The sequence below is a fragment of the Drosophila sechellia genome, chromosome 2R, assembly GCF_004382195.2.
Source record: "Drosophila sechellia strain sech25 chromosome 2R, ASM438219v1, whole genome shotgun sequence".
NCBI lineage: Eukaryota > Metazoa > Arthropoda > Insecta > Diptera > Drosophilidae > Drosophila > Drosophila sechellia.
The window spans coordinates 9663560-9681334 of NC_045950.1; the positions used below are offsets into that span (position 1 = coordinate 9663560).

A 17775-nucleotide genomic window follows, 5' to 3' on the forward strand; every position below is an offset into this window, starting at 1 on the left:
TAATTCCCCGGCCAAAGTTCAAATGTCACCCGGTTCGTGTGGGTATGTCTGTGGTGGAGATATATTTTCCGATTCCCCATGGTCGGGGGATGATACGCCGAGTCCTGTGTGGGTGCCGCATATTTGGTGGCATTCAATTGGAATATCAACACGTGCCACATCATCTTCAGCAGCATCGGAAGCTCGAGGAGCTGCTTCTCCTCCTGCTTTCGCATAGTTCAGTTCGCCTTTTACGCTCGGCATTTGTCTTAGTGGAGAACGAGCCCGACTTCATTAGAAAATTCCGCAAATATTTTGAATTTATTATTGCGTTTTTATATTCCAGCCGAATGAAAAGGATTTGGCTATGCTGAATGGAATTTTTCTTGCTTGCTAGTGAAAGTGAATAGCTGACTGGCTCATTGAAGGGTTTCTGTTTGAATTGGGTAAAGTATTTTTAATTATTAAAAAATTAAACGTAGATCTAAAATATAGGTTTTATTTTTAATATTTTACGTTTATTAGTATGAATAAAATATTTAAACTTATATTAAACAAAAATGTAATAAAATCAATTATAAAAAAGTGTTTCGCCCAACGTGGGGCTCGAACCCACGACCCTGAGATTAAGAGTCTCATGCTCTACCGACTGAGCTAGCCGGGCACTTACAACTTTTTGGGCAGATAACTCATAAGCAGTACGCTATGGTAAGAAGATATTTATAGAATGCTCAGAAAGATCATTTTGTAAAAGGATTCTAAAAATATTCTTAAAACTTAGAATGTTTGAAAATTATAGAGAGAAAACTATAAAACAAGAAAGAATCCTTTTTAATTTATAATATCCTACACATTTGGTACTTTTTGAATGTTACAAAAATATTGATTCCTAATAATTTATAATATAGTATCCTACAACTTGAGTAAGTTGTCGATGCCGAAAATATAGATGTTCTTCAATTTCTTTAACTTATTTTAATAGAATGCATTTTAATAAATGCGGTTTCTATTTGACCCGATTAAGCGGGTTTAGGCCAGAATATAGAGCAAACCATTTAAGACGGCTAACGAATAAAAGAAAAATTAAATTAATGTGCTTTCAGCCGTTTCTTTCACTTTGAGGAACCACAAGCATATAATTGAGGCAGATGACTAGTCCTGCGCAGTGTCCGAAAAGAAGGCGTGGCCAAGGACGACCAATCGGATGGCTCGAAAAATACGCATTGCTTTTATCCGCCAATCAGAGGAAAATGCCGAAGCTGTAGGAAGCTGTGGACATCACTCGGCTTCTCACTTGTTGCTCGCCAAGTGAGCAAGTGGAAAGGCGTCGAGGAAAAGCGTGAAAATTGATAATAAACGCACTTCGCACGTACACACACTCGCACGAGCATTTAGAGGGTGTGGTCGCAAGGGACACTTATAGTCACATTTATTGCCAGCTTTTATTTTATGCTTTTGATTTATCGTGTGGCTTTTACACTTAAGAAATCGTTGGAAAGAAACTTTTTTCGGTCAGCTACAGTATTAAAATCATTCACCATTGTGCAAACAATGAACGATGACATACTTTTAGGCGCAGCAAATAAATAATTGCCAATCCAAAGCAATATAAAGATGTACTTGGTCATAATCTGATGACCATATTTAATCCGTTACATTTTCTAACTTAGAATCCTTTGGTGATTTTATGATTAATGTGCACTCCCTTCTGCACTCCATCCATCTTCTCAGTTAGCAACCTGGACATTGACCAATTGCCGAGCCATTAGTTCCCCTTCTACAAGAGCCTTGTCGTCTTAAGTGTCCTTGCGGATGGATGGCTACTGTTCCGGCCATTCCACCCTCTACTTATCTAGTTAATTGCATTTTTATTTGCCTGTTGCGCGAAAACAAAACCAAAAAAAGAAACACAAGTGGAATGGATTTTGTGGCGCTTTAAGTAAATAATACAGTTTTTATTACCTCCATCGAATTGTACAGATAACGCGAGTCAACTTAAGTACTTAGCACTCGACGCAATTAGTCGTATGTTATGTAATAATAAAAACTTAAGAGCTACGCGTAAGCTGTGTTTTTTTTTGTTCACAAGAATCAACAGAATAGGTCTAGCTTAAGCAAACATTGCGATCGGAATCAATTAACATTTAACATTTCAACCAAGCGACTTAACGTGTATATAGTACAACAGAGTATTTTCCCTACATAATTAAGCCTACCAAATTGCACACTAGCACACAAGCCCTATAAACTACGACTACAACTAGTCTAATTGGCCACGCTAACAAACGGCGATTGGGTTTGGTTGCCATTACGCATCGTAGATCTGAAGATTGTCAAACTCATCTAGCGTGTCCTCCGACCCCGAAGCGGTCAAGTCCGACAGCTCATCAAGGCACTTCTGCCGCTTGCGGACATTCCAGTGCAGACCCTCGGCGAGGGAGTCAAACCAATCGGAGATTTGGTCCTGGGAGCAAATGCTGGGCACGGGATAGATTGAGGTGGTGACTCGCAGGCTGTCCCCATGGTTCAGCTCCTGGTCGTTGCGTCCGTCGAAGGAGACGCGTGAGGTGTTGCGGCTATCAGGTGAAATCGATATCTGCAAGGTCAAGGGAAAGCTATTAGTTGTCGCGATCTAAACAGCCAAAGTCCACATAAGCTTCGATGTCATAAAAAGTTTCTTAATTGAAAATGAAAAATTCAATTTGTAAAGTGGCGGATTTAATTATAAGCAAACTCACCTTTAGCTCTACTCCGGCGGGCACCACAATGGGCCTGAAGCTCAGCGAGTGCGGGCAAATGGGCGTCACCAAAATGGCCGGCACGGAGGGATGGATCATGGAGGCACCGGCTGCTGCCGCATATGCTGTGCTTCCCGTGGGCGTCGATACGATCAGGCCATCGCCCTGCACCGACGTAATGTATTTGCCGTCCAAGAAGATATCAATGTTGCTCAGGTACGGCGAGGGTCCTCGGTTGATGACCACCTCGTTGAGCACCAGGATGCTATTGTTGTGGCCATTGTTATTATTGCAGCCAGCTTTTCCTGTTTGTCCGTTGTTGAGCTCCACATAGTTGAGCTGCCTGTGGAAACCCGGTATCAGGAGATTACCACCCACCGAGTGGAGCAGCGATTCCTTGCGGCGTTCGCCCTTGCGGTGGATGGAGCAGCGCAGGCGACTACGTAGCGTTAGAGCAGCATGACCCTCCAGGACATTGGTCACCTGTTCCTGGAAGTTGTCGCACTGGAAGGGCGTAAGAAACCCAAGGGAGCCCAGATAGAAGGCCATCACCGGTGGGACAGATTGCTGGAACAGCTGGGAGGCGTACAGCAGAGTGCCATCGCCTCCCAGGCAGACGATAAAGTCAATCCGATCGGTCAGGTCATCGCGGCCATCTCTGCGGATTCGAAAATTGAATTTATAAGCTTAATTCTTCCAAGAAAACTAATCTCATTTGTTGGTGCAATGAAAAACTTAATAAACTCAAATTAGCTACGTAATTGTACTCACTTAAAAGTCACTAGCTTTTCACGGAGTTGCAGGAAACGCGCTCTTACTCCGGCATACTGTGCGTGCACTTTTTGGAACTTGGAGCTCTCCTGCTCCAGCTTAACGTCATCCCGCAGCAGCTTGTCCTCAAGGACGGCAGACTCCACCCAGACGACCATGTGCTTCTCCTGCACCAGCCACTCCACCAGCTGGACGAAGGGCGGCAGGACCTGGGAGTCCTTCTTTTTGATCACGAGCACGGTGAGAGGTGGCTTGTACCAGGTCAAACGCTGGCTGGCCGGATCCTGAATCTGCATCACCATGGCGGAGTTCTTCATAATGCGACCACATGGCCCGAAATGCTGGAATGGCGACGGAGCATTCAGACTTCTAGTGCGCCTGGAAATATTCAAAGAGAAGAAACACATTAAAGATCAGATGCACAAAGAAGGTTTGCCACTACGAGTACACCTCAAAATACGCGGATCGGGCGCCCCTGGGGTCACCTGTTGCTCCTCAGCCTCGGAAATCTGGCGCTGCATGGCCGAAGCTAGTCTTAACTTTTGGTGCTGCATAACGCCAAGTTCTTAGCTATTTTGGATGGTCACGCCCTTTTTATTATCCGTTTATAGACAGGTACGTAGTGCTCCGCGCACAAACTTGTTGGGAATTCCGATGCGAGCGCGACTGCTGCTCGTTCGAAGGTTACAAAATCACTGACAGGCCAATTTGGTGTTCGAAAACACAAAATAAAGGTATGTGTATAACGAATTTATATTTTTGTTTTCATTACAACAACACGTAGCAGCGCAAATAAACTTGTTGATTCTGCGGCCCAAACAAACAGGAATTGCACATGCCAACAGAGAGCGGAAGAGCGCGAAAGAGAACACGAAGAGAGCGGAAATGGAAATGGTGGAGCAAGAGCAATGCTGAGATTCTGCTGTGGAACTTTGTGCGTGCGAGTGTGTGAGTGTGAGTGTGCGGGGGTGCTGCTAACGGGTTTGATTGATGTGCTAATTCGCAGTGACTCAGCACAAAGAGCCACAAAGCTGGCAGAGAGAGAAGAGTAAACCAATGAGCCGTGAGATAGAGATAGACTAGCAGGAATTGGACCACTGCACCATGGACGTCGTGGATGCTGAACAGTGGGATGCATTGGGTTTGGAAATTTAATTAATTAATCTTAGTATTTAAGGAAAATGGAAGAGATATTCGCTCTAGCTAAATTTCATATTTTGAAGAAATGTATAAAATCGTTGGTTTGTATTATTAATATTAAAATATCTGTAAATAAAAAAAATCGCTACACATTACCTTTTTCCATAAATCAAGCATTCTGATCGTTAGGAAGCATCACAAAGCACCAACAGTAAGATAATATAATGCAAAGTGCTAATACTATATTTTAATCATTTTTTTTTTTTTTTTTTTTTTTTTTTGATACAGTACACATCATTCTTCATCAATAACATAATTTAATCGCATTGCACTTTTTTGATCAATCAATCACGGACATAGTGCCATTGTGATTATAAAAATACGTACTGACTCACTTAAAGACAAGGCGCAACGACAAAAAACTTGAGCGAAAGGAGCCCGTCAAGGAAATTACGTTAAGATGACGCATACGTTCTGAGGCAGGAGGATTTGGTGACAGAATGTGATCTTGTTTCTCCAACGACTTAATCATGATAACGACTTCTGTGGAAATTCACATTCATTTCTTAACTTACGCGACATGCTGCACAGTGAATGCCCGTTAAACGCACTCGTTCGATCGCTACTAGATACAGACTAAACTTAATTTCCAGGCTAGAGAATCGATCGGCACAAGAAGACACGTAATTGCCCATGGGACGTCAGCATGACAATGTTTTAAAATTCGTTAAATCACTGGCATATCGTAAACGCCAAGTCCGGTTCATTTTCAATTTCCCGAGGGCTTTAATGAGGGGTCTACTATATGTACACACATACATATGTATGAATAATCGATTTGCCGTCCAGACAAGCCATGCAAATGCGGTTAAAGCCACCTGACCTGCACACCTTTGGATTTCGGCACGGCGAATCGGTCACGAGCGACTGTCACTCCGATTTCGTTCCGATTTGAATATATTTCAATATTGTATGTAAGCTTGTCTGTCTGCCTACCTGTTGCTCTTGGTTTATGACCGGCGCCGAGCACAAACTGGCACCGATTTCGAATCTAACTGGCATCTCAAGTTCTTCGAAACAAACTGTAAAAAAATAGTAGCTGTCAAAGAGAAAAAAAAACCTACACATAAATTAACAGACGGCGCCAACGTAGTACCAATGATCGAGGTGTTAACAAACTCGTTTTTAAGTGGCCAAAAAAATAATGGAAATATGAAAACACGCAGCAGCAAACGCTGAACTATGCAGAAAGGTCAAGGACTTGTTTACCTGTATGAATTAACTAAGAAATACGTGATTTCAAATGCAGCCCAAAAGAACTAATTTACTGATAACAGTTCGCCTAATCATGCTGATAGGAAAGTATCCGTTGTGAAATTGATACTAAGTTTGATGTGTACTATTAACCGATTTGATATGTGTAAACAATAAGCGCCTAAATGCACACCACACACTTCTCACACCTGATAAGCACCAACAACATGGTAAACACTTGATTACAGAGCTACACTTCTTATCGCGGACATGCCGCGAACAAATGCTGCACGACCTGATAACTTTCAGACAAACCCCACTGAGCAAAAATACATCATCTATGATTAATTAATTGTATTTTTTGTTCTTTTTCTTATAATTGGTTTTTTTCTGCTTCTCAATAATTTGTTTATATCGAAAATAATTTGTTGGCTGAGAGTTATTTCTAGAACTCAAGGTCTAATTGTTAGTAATTAAATGTATTTTAAGACCTCATTATAAAAATATATAAAAAATTCGAGATCATGAAGTAAAACAAAATATATGGGGTTAATATTACTTGGTTTTTAAGTCAGCTTATACCAATAAAAAAAATAAGCCAAGTTTCACTTTGTTAAAAAAATATTCCTGGTGGATTTAAACCTTTCTTTTAGCTTTTATACGTTGCCATTCTTAAGCTAATTTGGCTTTCAGTTTTTTATTTAAATTGTGAATCATATTCTTAGTTTTATCTAGTTCATAACTATTTTTGTTTGACTGTTCTAGTTTCTGTCTTTTGCTTATCAGGATTTTTTCGGTGTTGCCGTGAACTGGGTTAGTTGGGATTACTTACGGCCAAGTGCCACTACGCGTGCGTCGTGTCGTGGAATCGAAGTAGCCGTCATCCGGATCCTGTTCGGATTTGGCCTGATTGTTTCCTGGACTGGTGGCCACACAATCATCCGTGAATGCTTCATCCTTGGCCCTTGTGCTGGCCGTATTGGCCGCATGCTGGATGATTCTCTGCCGCTTTAGCGAGGCATTGTGGCGGACGAGGAGATCATTGTACTGGGTCTGCTGGTGGCCAGTGCCACTCCAAGCCAGCTTATAGCTGAAGATCTCCTCCAGACGATGCTGGTGCAGGGTGGCCAGGTCAATGTCCGACAGGCACGTCATGTTCAAGTCTTTTGATTGCTGGATTATTCAATATCCCTCAAAACGTTCAGAGGAGATTCGCGTTGCTAAAACATTTTGCCACTACAAATTTGGATTGGAAAATTCAGGTAAACATTTCGCTTGGCATTTCTTGGAAGCTCACACCCTTGAAATGGCCCTGATTTTGAGCCAATGGTAAATAGCCTAGTTAACCTTGCTCCCTTTAGCTGGAGGTGTTAACCAAGCTAAGAGTTTTGGTAACAAAAGAATGCAATACACTTTTGTGGGATATAAAAACGGTAACTGCTGTGGCGCGTGGTAAAAGTTGATAAACAAAAACGATCAGTTTTGTTTTTTGGGGTTTTCGTATTCGAACCGGTTTTGTGTTTCTTTTGAAATTTGTGCAAAATAAATTTGTTATTAGCAATCGAATAGTTTGTTTTGGCTGCTTTTATTTTATATTTGGCCAACCTAACGGACCAGCAACGTAGTTCCGGCTTTGACGCAAGTGCCATCCAAATCGAGGGAGATGCGAGCCATTAAGAGATGGCTAGAAAGGAGCGGCACAAGGCCTAAATGCGTCATTAGCCAGCTTCCGTCAGCGGGGGATTGGGGCGGTTTGGCGGGATTTGGACTTGGCCAACTTTTATCGCCAGCACCAAATAACGATGTCAAGTATAAATCAATTGGCAAGAAATCCGCTGGCAAAGCCGCACGAAAAAATAACTCGGACGTACTAAACAAGCACAGTTAGCTTTATAACGAGAAATATAATTAAATCTTTTTTGTTCGTGATCGCGTTTGCGTTTTGGTCAACAACCTTTGAACAAGCCAAAAAAAAAAACTCCGAATACGTCCACTTGGACCACAATTAAACAGTCTCCTCTGCAGCTCTTTGGAAAACAACAACCCACTTGGGCATAACAGTATCGCCAGCCATTAATCTAGAAATCGTGACCTGTGTGTGCGATCAGCTTGAAGATTCCCATCTTTGCGGTTTCTTTCCGAAAGTGCCCCATCAGCAGTTCATTAACAGAGGTCGCCGCAAGATTCTGTTGAGTGCCTGATAAGATGGAGGTCTTAACAGACAGAGGAAGTACCTGTGAAGGTCTTCTTGGAGCTTGGAAGTACAGAGAGAACTTGGGAAATAGAATTCTTCAATTGATTTTATAAAGAATTGCCACTACTAATCATCATCAACAATCTAATCATCCCGCTCGTTTCAATCCAGTGATCACTCGCATTTGAAATTCTAATTAACTATATAGTTATTAGATTGCATAACCCAAGTGATAGCATCGCGTGATCCAAAGCCCGCCCGCTCTTCTATTTTTACCCAGATCAGGAAGCAATAAGTAAGCACAAGTCATTGAAACGCTTCTGTAAGTCAAACAAACAAACAAAGGAAGGCACAAGCCGCACCAGCCCCTAGTCGCTATATCACTATATCACCGGTTACATCCGTAGTAATCGGACTATGACAATAGAGGCGAACATAAAGCGAATTATAAATGACTTATGGGCATGACTTATACAAAGAAAACTGAAACAAAATAGGCGGCGAGCACAAATTAATTAATCAATAAACGGACAAACCGAGCAGCGAAATGCGCAGCGGCATCGACTAAGTGCAGCGATTATCATTGAATGGATCGGCGAGTGGACAAGGGAACTGCACCTACGGATTAGTGGAACCACTTGGCCACAACGTGTCCACATGTCAACACGGGTTTGCCATGATATACATAATTCAAATGACGCCTTTCGTCATGAATTCATATATGTAGGTTCCAAAGTTGCAAATGCAGGTACTAAACCTGAACTTTCATACTCGTAGTACACGTGCAACCTTTGTTTGTTATTAAAATGTACTCAGTGGGGGAAATTGCTTTGCATAGATTATTATACAATTAACAAGCAATTTTCACTTTAACAATAATTCATCAAGGTTACTAAATTCTTTATGATCTGTAGTAGATTGGACTCAATGGAAAAGGAACTATGATCTTCTACTCAAATTTGACTTTAATTACGTACAAGCGTAAGTTTTTAAATAAAGTAGCAACATTTAACGATAGCAACTTATTTGAGATGATAAGCTTTTATTAAGCAACTAAACTGAGAACGCGAATTGTATAATGTGACCTCCAGTTCTTGAGTGGATTCTTCAGACTGAGCTGAATTTGGTGCAGAGCCATCTAGCAAAGTCAGCAAGAATTGTATCTGCAAGATTGTATCTGCAAGATTGTATCTGCAAGATTGTGTATCTGTAGATAGATGTATTGCTAGCCAGCTGACTGCTGACCGTAGAAGGAAATCGAAAGTGGGCTTGGGCCTCGGAGCCCAGAAATGCCAAGTCATGTGTGCGCTAGAAAACAACGCTAACGTTAACGTTAACTAGTGGCTGCCAACAAAGTGCTCTAATTACACGTTATATAATCTGTTTTATTTTCTCCTTAGCACTAGCTCGAGCCAAGGCGAAGCTTCCAGCACTCCGGCGGCTTAAACATTTAAACTGACCAGCGATCGGCAAGCGGGTAAGTTAGGTAAACGACCGAGTCGAAAAGCGATCGACAAATCGACGTTCCACGATCGACAGGTGAGTTTGAGTTTGAGAGCGAACACGACCGTGCTGTCCGGTGAATATGCGATAACTGAGCTTGAGCTGCGACGCCGAAAAGGTGATTAAATTGGACGATTTGTGCGCGATTCCGATTCGAAAATAAAAGTACGCGAGCCGAGCGATTGTAAACAATGAACGGCCAGATCGCTTGGCGGGTTTTCGCCGGACATCGCTGGTTGGAAATCAGCTGAGCGCAGCCACGCGTCATGCATATACATGCATGTATGTATGTATGTACATATACATAATATGTATGTATGCTTAAGAGCAACAGGTGCTCTCACTGTTATGTAAATGTAATCAGCGGCCAGTGGCTGTTTAATTGCTGCTATCAAAATCCCACAAAAATATTATTGATGCATGCAGTCAGCGCGTAATTCCGTTCACACAACAACAATCTAAGCACGAAATTATTATTATTACTTGTCGAAAAGTTAGCAGAAGCTTTAAACCTATACTTTTCGAAAATGTCTAAAAGTGAGCTACAAAATCGAAAATTAAGTGCAGAAAATCAATTTTAGTGGCCTGCATCTGGAACATGTCACACATTCGTCACACGTGTTAACAGCAGTTAAAATTCGCAGAAAATTACGAACCCAAACAACATGTGTGGGCCACTCGAGAGCCAAGCATTTTCCCGCCAGCTCTAATTGATTGCCAACAATTCACTATATACTGCATGTACATAGTATACGTAGGTGGTACATTTCCTCTGCTGTGAAAAACAGGGCTGTACTTATTTGATAACAATTCAAATTTCGTCTTCGTTTGTAATTAAGTTTTGTTTTTGTTTTTAAACCAAACCTCTAAGTTCGAAATGTGATGTTCCGCAAGTGTAAAAGAATTTTATTCCATTGTTTCATATATAGTATTCAAACTAACTAACTGATTTTAAATAACTAGCAATAACTTAAACATCTGTTAAGTTAACAGTTTTACAGAGGGATCAATATAGCAAATGCAAATATAAACAGCAAAGCTAACATTCAAAAACCTAACAGCTGATCCACAGCTAGCAAAAAAAAGGCCAGATCTGGCGTGAAACCGCAATCAGATGTTGGCATAACTATGAGCCGCCCACTTACCACCACATACGCATCTGGAGGTCATCGCTGGCAGTGCCGTTATTCAGGCCAGGACCCGGTGCTGATGATGCTGCAGTGCCTCCTTGTCCCTGTCGTACGCTGTTCACGTGGAGGAGCTGATTGTCGTGGTCGTCGTGGTAGGATCCATTGCACTGGGTGGCCTTCGGCACCGTTTGCGCGGCCGAGGGGGTGGTCATTGGGACTGGGTTAACCGTTATGGAGCTGGAGGACTTCATTGTTTTGGCCACCTGCTTATAGCTGTATGTGTGTGTATATGTATGACTGCGCACTTATGTGTGCGCCAATGTGAGTGTTGTGTTGTGTTGGCCTCAGCTTGACCCACTAACGCGTTGCACCTGCCGACGACACCCACTTTCGATGGACAACTTCCCGATTCTGGGCTAGGCGACGACTAGCTCCTGATTTGCAATTTCCCGAACGCGAGTTTCAATGGTTCCATGTTATTTGTTTTTTTCCTGCACCAATTCACGTCTGTGTGGCAGTTGTGCGCGGAGCGTAAAATACCCATATTAGCAGTTATCACCTTATGGTCACACTAAGCCGGGAGAGTTTAAATTGCTGTTTGTCTTATTATAAAAATTGTTTATAAAAAAAATAAACAGCAAGTGTTTTATAGTTTACTGGCTTATATGTGTTTAAATAATAAGTATATCACAGATACCATAGATTCGTACATTTAAAGTAACACACAATAAATGAATTAAGAGCTTCCTAAAACTATAAACAAAACTTAAATTTTCCTGGTCAAAAGCACTTCATACAAGTATTTCTAAGTTTTTTTTTAACAACTTTCTTTCATTTGAAGATATATTAAAAGACATAACACCTCTACTTAAGTTTAAAATAGAAAAACTCCCGGCACTTCAAGGACATTTTCGCCAGAACTTACCGAAACTGAGTTCGCTTTTCCAGCAAACTGATGGGCAGTGCTTTCCTCAGCGGAGCTGGTGAACTGCCAGGCGTAGAGGCGTCTCCATTGGCCATTTCCCGCGCCCGCTGCATATCTTGGGGATTCATTTCGAACTGAGCACAATTCCCTATATATTTAATTACAACCGTTCGCTGGCAACGTTCGCCATCAACTACGCTCAGATTTTATGCAGTTCACACGACCAGATAGGCACGCATAGCACACCTGTCGCACGCACACGCAAAAAAACGGGGCGCACACCTTGAGTTCGGCGGGCAAAAAAGGCGAAAACATGCGGCTAAAACACGATCGCGCACATGAACACAATGGCCCAAGATTTTAGCCGCGCAATGAACATGGCTCGTACCGCCTGAGGGCGCAAGCATATAGCCTCAGCATCGGCGATAGCAACGTACACTTTCGATTCGCACCCAAATCGATGCAAACTAATGCTTTCTGACAGGCCCAAGTGCGTGGCAACCACGTGAATCCAATCCAATCCGATTCGATTGGATCCAAAGACAGTCGCGAGGTGAACAACATGCAAAAAGTGGCCTGGGAGAGGCGCTCTAAAACCAGTCCAGATGATCTGGGTGTGCTTGCTGGCACTACACTAATGCGAAATCTACAAGGCGAAGCTGGAGGAGAACACATTTCAATCAATTCGCAATCAGGCTTAATCTACAGCACAATTTGACAATGTTTTTTTTAAAGTTATGTTCGAGCTAAATTTGGTAAAATGTTTGGAACATTCCATTAATTCGCAACTACAAGCTGAATTTACAGGTATTATTTTATTAAGTAATATAATTCAATTGCTTATTATTTTAGAAGTGGGACTTTTTAACGTTAATTCTCAAAGATTTGAGATTCATTCAGCAATGCTCTCTACAACTTTTTGCTACAGTTTGCAACTGCATTTATATTTAACTAGCTGAAATTTACAATATTGACGTTTTAAACAGTAAAAGTACTAAAATGATTTCCATACATTTGGCAAATGTGTTTAAACAATTTGTTTTGAAAATACTACAAAAATTACACACTAAGCAAAAGAGGGCGAAGCATTAGAACTACAACTAAAAGCCCTAACCTACGGTTTCTAATAGCAGCAGGGACTTACGCACTACACATCGTACAATTTCATGTTCTCAATCTCGTCCAGCGTGTCCTCCGATCCGGAAGCCGTCAGATCCGACAGCTCGTCCAGGCACTTCTGTCGCTTGCGCACATTCCAGTGCAGTCCGTCGGCTAGGGAGGCGAACCAGTCGGATATCTGATCCTGGGCGCAGATGCATGGCACGGGATAAATGGAGGTGGTTACGCGGAGGCTGTCGCCATGGAAGAGCTCCTGCCTGTTGCGTCCATCGAAGCTAACCCATGAGGTGTTGCGGCTCTCGGGGGATACTGATATCTGAAAGCAGATGTTAGTAACGAATCTATGAGAGTTATGGGTAAAGCGACCAACCTTCAGCTCCACTCCTGCTGGCACCACAATGGGTCGGAAGCTGAGCGAATGCGGGCAGATGGGTGTCACCATAATCGCCGGCACGGAGGGATGGATCATGGAGGCACCGGCTGCTGCCGCATATGCTGTGCTTCCTGTGGGCGTCGATACGATCAGACCATCGCCCTGCACCGACGTGATATACTTTCCGTCCAGAAACAGATCAATATTGCTCAGATAGGGCGAGGGACCACGATCAATGACCACTTCGTTGAGCACCAGTATGCTGTTGGCTGCAGGTCGCGCCTCACCATCTGGATCTGCCTCCAGAGTCTTAGCCTCGTGTTTCCTATCGCTTCTGCGATGCATGACGCAGCGCAAACGACTGCGAAGCGTTAGGGCAGCATGACCCTCCAGGACGCTGGTGAGCTGCTCCTCGAAGTTGTCGAAACGGAAGGGTGTGAGGAAGCCCAGGGAGCCCAGATGGAAGGCCATGACGGGAGGCACAGATTGCTGGAAGAGCAGCGAAGCATACAGCAGGGTGCCATCGCCACCCAGGCAAACTATAAAGTCTATGCGATCGGTCAGATCATCTCGGCCATCTCTGTGGGATTAATGGTTAGGTTATTAATATATATATATATATACACACATTCTACCATTACACAGACTCACTTGAAAGTCACTAGCTTATCCCGAATGGCCTTGAATCGCACATTTTCGTTGAGCTGGGCATCCTCCAGCACGGCCGACTCCACCCAAACGACCATGTTCTTCTCCTGCAGCAGCCAGTCCACCAGGTAGACGAACGGCGCCAGCACCGATGCATCGCTGACCTTCTTGATCACCAGCACGGTGAGTGGTGGCTTGTACCAGGTAAGACGTTGACTAGCCGGATCCTGGATCTGCATCACCATGGCGGAGTTTTTCATGATGCGCCCACATGGTCCGAACTGCTGGACAGGCGAGGGTGCATTCAAGCTGCGAGTGCGCCTGTAAGGGAAGTGGGAAACCAGGACAATTAGTATGGATACAATGAAGTACCTATGTAGCTCCTTAAAGACCTTAGAATATGTCGATTGGTTTTGGGTCTTAGAACTGGCTCCTCCCGAATGCAATTGTTGTTGCAATCGTTTATATCCTCCCACTTCACATTGTTGAACTCTTCGATGCTCAAGGAGCTGTGGAGCGGAAACGAGGCAACCGCCTGCGGCTGATCAGGACGCAGGGGAAACATATTTCAATATCTCTACAGGATTCCCAGAATATTTGGCTTGTTTTCTCCACCTTTGCACTATGCAGACTAACTTCTCTGAACTGTAAATCAACCTTATGCAAATGGCGACATCGAAGGCAGACAGAAGTCGAGAGAAAAACATTGGGAGCTGGTGGGAGACGATTCCCCAGAATCGCATTTCCAATTCCCCTTCCTGCTTGCATTCGTAGATGCACTAAGAAAAACGGGGGCTATGTTAAACATTTAAACGTTGTAAAGGAAACTTATTTATATATATTATGTCTACATTCACAAGATCAGCATTCCAGTCAATTTAAAAGTTATTGTTTCAATAGTTCGAATGGTAAGTGGCGCATGGAACATTAAATCTTTACTCCACATGAATTTGGAACTAGGAACCCTATTTTTGGCAGTGCACTTATTGCGCCATCGTACCGATTTGTATTTGGATTACGAATTCCATGCTTTTCGCATGCAATCTTATAGCTAGGGGCACCTTTCAGCTGTTTGTCCACTTACGGCCAGGTGCCGGATCGCCTGCGTTGACCACCACCTGACGACGAATCAATGGCATTGGCATTCTCCCGAGAACGTCCCCGTGCCAGACAGTTTCCGTTGAGGTCCGGCTGCACTTTCCTTTGCAGATTGCGCTCCAGACAGAGCCGCGTCATAGCACTGAATCCATCATGATGGTATATGTGGTGGCTATTGGGCAATCCGTAGTGCCAGCGCTGCTCCAAGCGATTCTCGTGCAAGGTGGCCAAATCAATGTCCGACAAAGCCATTTCTGCTAGTAACTCCACTTTATGGCTCCGAAAAATGCAGTTTCGTACACTTGCGCTCATGGAATGCAGTTGAACCGCATTGTTTTGGCCAGCGGAAAAGGGACCAAGGTTCGAGTTTTGTTTTCACAACACAAGAGTCGGTTGCTTTTAAAAATAACACGCCCACGCACTTTTCATCGATGAGCCAACAAAATATGAGCCCAAAAAATGTGAATGTGTCGGCCGTAAAAGAGAAAGTGTTTTATCAGCGAATGCGGCACACAAACTGGTAATCAGAAATGCATTACGCTGATGGAGTGTTTAAGAAAACGCCTCTTTTTTTGTTTCGTTTACTTTAACTTTATGTCAAGGGATAGATAATTTTCCAACGATTTTTCTTAAGTGATTATTGCGCACAACTGGGCGGAAAATTGATGGCCATAATGGAAATGACGGAGGGCCCTGAATTTGTCAACCGGGCGATCGCGAGTGCGAGCAACAACTGAGCGCCTGAGTTGACCACGTTGGTCCGCAGCGGACTGGGTTTTCTACTCCGCGCCAATGACAGCTTCCCGTTTCCAATCCAGATCGCACTTAGCAGAGCGCAGGCGCAGAGGCCTTGGCGATCAATTATCAGTTCAATTGATAACATCGAAGCTATCAAAGCGAATCAATTGCCGAAATTGGCACAAGTCTAGACCAAATCGCTTTTCAATTTCTTTCGTTTAAATAGAATCAAGAAAATCATTTTGAGATGGGTTATTCAACTTTTACGAGGAAAGATTGTGTGAAGTGGTTCATCTATGAGTTTCTTAACTTACTTAATATACTGGTTAATTATTCATGCTTACAAAAAACTCTCACAACGACCTAGTACATGCCTATTTTGCAAAAACCGTCAAATATACATCAAATATATTAGAAACAACTAATAAACTTCCCTATAAGCATCATAGCATTTCTGTTACCCTAAAATCTATGTCAGCATAGTTACTTAATTAATAGAAAGATTATAGCAGTATATTACCACAAACAATTAAACAAAACATACACTGAATGCTAGTCGCGTGCCAGGGCAATGGAATTATCGCTTAAAGCACCTATTCGTACGGCCACCACTGTGCTGTTGCATGTGAGATGGGAATCCGATAAGAGTTGTGTGTAAGACGGCATGATTACAAATTCGGGCAGGTGATTGGGACCTTACCACCACCAGCTGCTGGTCATGTGGTTGCCGCCCAGTCCCGGAGCCGAGGTGGATGCAGTTGCTCCATCCACCGTTCCAGGGGCATGCAACAGATGACATCCATCGGCAGCGGCGTCCTTTTCTGTGCAAAAATATTCCTCTTGGTCGGAGGAGTTTAGGTCCTCTGGCGCTGGCATCCCACTGTTATGACGGCAGATGCTTGGAGAGATCAGGGTCACATCTGTGCCCTATCTGGAGGAATGCCGTGCTATATTTGCCGTTTAAATGCAGTATACCGCACTGATTTTTAACGAATTCTTTCGATGCAAAAAAAAAAACTGGTCAAAGTTTTGGCTAGGGCTGTCAATAGGCCGATTAAATAATCGATAGCATCGATTTCTTGGCCTATCGCGGCAGCAAGCGCGAAATTTAAAAACCAAACGGATGTCTTAACCTTCGTCATTCAGAAGAGCATTCGTCATTCATAATTAATGTGGACAAAGGAGTGTACTTGGCATTGCAAATTAGTCAGGCACGTGAAAAAACCGTTTATATTTTTAGCCTAATTTGTACGTGTTTTTGAGTGCTTTTAACCTCTCAAACAAACATTTTTGTTGTTTATTTTTTGTATTTGTTTTTATTTTTTTGTATTTATTTTTTGGCATTGTGTGAAAAACTTTAATTAGATCTAAACATATAATTTAATATATTGTTTTTAAATGTGTTTTTAATGCAAAGAAAGCTATTAATAGCACTTGGATTCTTTCTTTAATTTGAAATCTACCATAGACACTGCTGAAACTAACTAGTCAAAACTACATGTTTACTATGTTTATCACTTAAGCTCCCTTTTTTCCACCCACCTGAATTGTTTTCGCCTCTCACTCAAATCCAGGACTCTTCTCAATGGCTTGGGTGAGTTGCCCGGCGACGTGGCTGCCGCTCCATCGTTTTCCTCCTCCAGGGAACTGGACACCGAGGTACTTGCCACCATTTGGAGGGCCAATTGGAGATCCTCCTCACGCATTTTTTTTTGTTTGGAAAAGTATGAAAAAAAAAAAACCGAGTTTTAAGACGACAACCTCGTTGTTCCGGTGGCGAGATCCAACTAAGTGACTTCTCGTGCTTCGTTTTCCAAAATATATACAATGCATGCGCATATGTAATACTTGGCAGTGCGATCGGAGATGTAAGTTGTTGAATAGATGCTATGCCCGCCTCGTACACTCGTACTTTGAATTCATTAAGAGCCTCCCGATATTTACATTTCCAGAGCAACTTTTTTCGAGCGGTCCATATTTTGGCGGCCCCGGGGCGTGGCCGATCTGGTAAGAGATCGATTTATAAGCTATGCGTGGATTAATAGCCGGTGGCGCACTCTTAATAATATATGTCCGAAGGTAGCGCCAAGAATATAGGCCCATTTTTGCATTAACACCGATCGTGGGGTTTTTAAGTGGACCTGCCTGCCAATATGTCGATACAC

General features: G+C 42.9%; 2 protein-coding genes and 1 non-coding gene across 9 annotated transcripts; all 3 read right to left on the reverse strand.

The window, feature by feature from the left end:
* Positions 1-570: 570 nt before the first annotated feature.
* Positions 571-643, reverse strand: Trnak-cuu. Its single transcript has one exon. It is a non-coding gene; the product is annotated as a tRNA-Lys (tRNA).
* Positions 644-1898: 1255 nt separating this feature from the next.
* LOC6609021 (NAD kinase) lies at positions 1899-11777 on the reverse strand. Of its 4 annotated transcripts, XM_002033689.2 has the most exons (5): positions 9537-9678; positions 6715-7118; positions 3489-3866; positions 2718-3375; positions 1899-2575 (listed from the first exon to the last, which is right to left on the reverse strand). In XM_002033689.2, exons 2-5 carry the CDS (start codon positions 7035-7037, stop codon positions 2288-2290), a joined length of 1647 nt encoding a protein of 548 aa, XP_002033725.1. In that variant the 5' UTR covers positions 7038-7118; positions 9537-9678; the 3' UTR covers positions 1899-2287. The 4 variants fall into 4 exon arrangements, with proteins under 4 accessions (XP_002033725.1, XP_032570211.1, XP_032570210.1 ...); XM_032714320.1 differs by lacking the exons at positions 6715-7118; positions 9537-9678 and adding an exon at positions 11635-11777; XM_032714319.1 differs by lacking the exons at positions 6715-7118; positions 9537-9678 and adding an exon at positions 10725-11206.
* Positions 11778-12430: 653 nt separating this feature from the next.
* On the reverse strand, positions 12431-16632 carry LOC6609023 (NAD kinase). 4 transcript variants are annotated; one of them, XM_032714325.1, is made up of 5 exons: positions 16311-16386; positions 16155-16226; positions 13778-14095; positions 13124-13706; positions 12431-13069 (listed from the first exon to the last, which is right to left on the reverse strand). In XM_032714325.1, exons 3-5 carry the CDS (start codon positions 14032-14034, stop codon positions 12782-12784), a joined length of 1128 nt encoding a protein of 375 aa, XP_032570216.1. In that variant the 5' UTR covers positions 14035-14095; positions 16155-16226; positions 16311-16386; the 3' UTR covers positions 12431-12781. The 4 variants fall into 4 exon arrangements, with proteins under 4 accessions (XP_032570216.1, XP_032570214.1, XP_032570213.1 ...); XM_032714323.1 differs by lacking the exon at positions 16155-16226 and having other exon boundaries at positions 16311-16632; XM_032714322.1 differs by lacking the exons at positions 16155-16226; positions 16311-16386 and adding an exon at positions 14859-15592.
* Positions 16633-17775: the final 1143 nt, after the last annotated feature.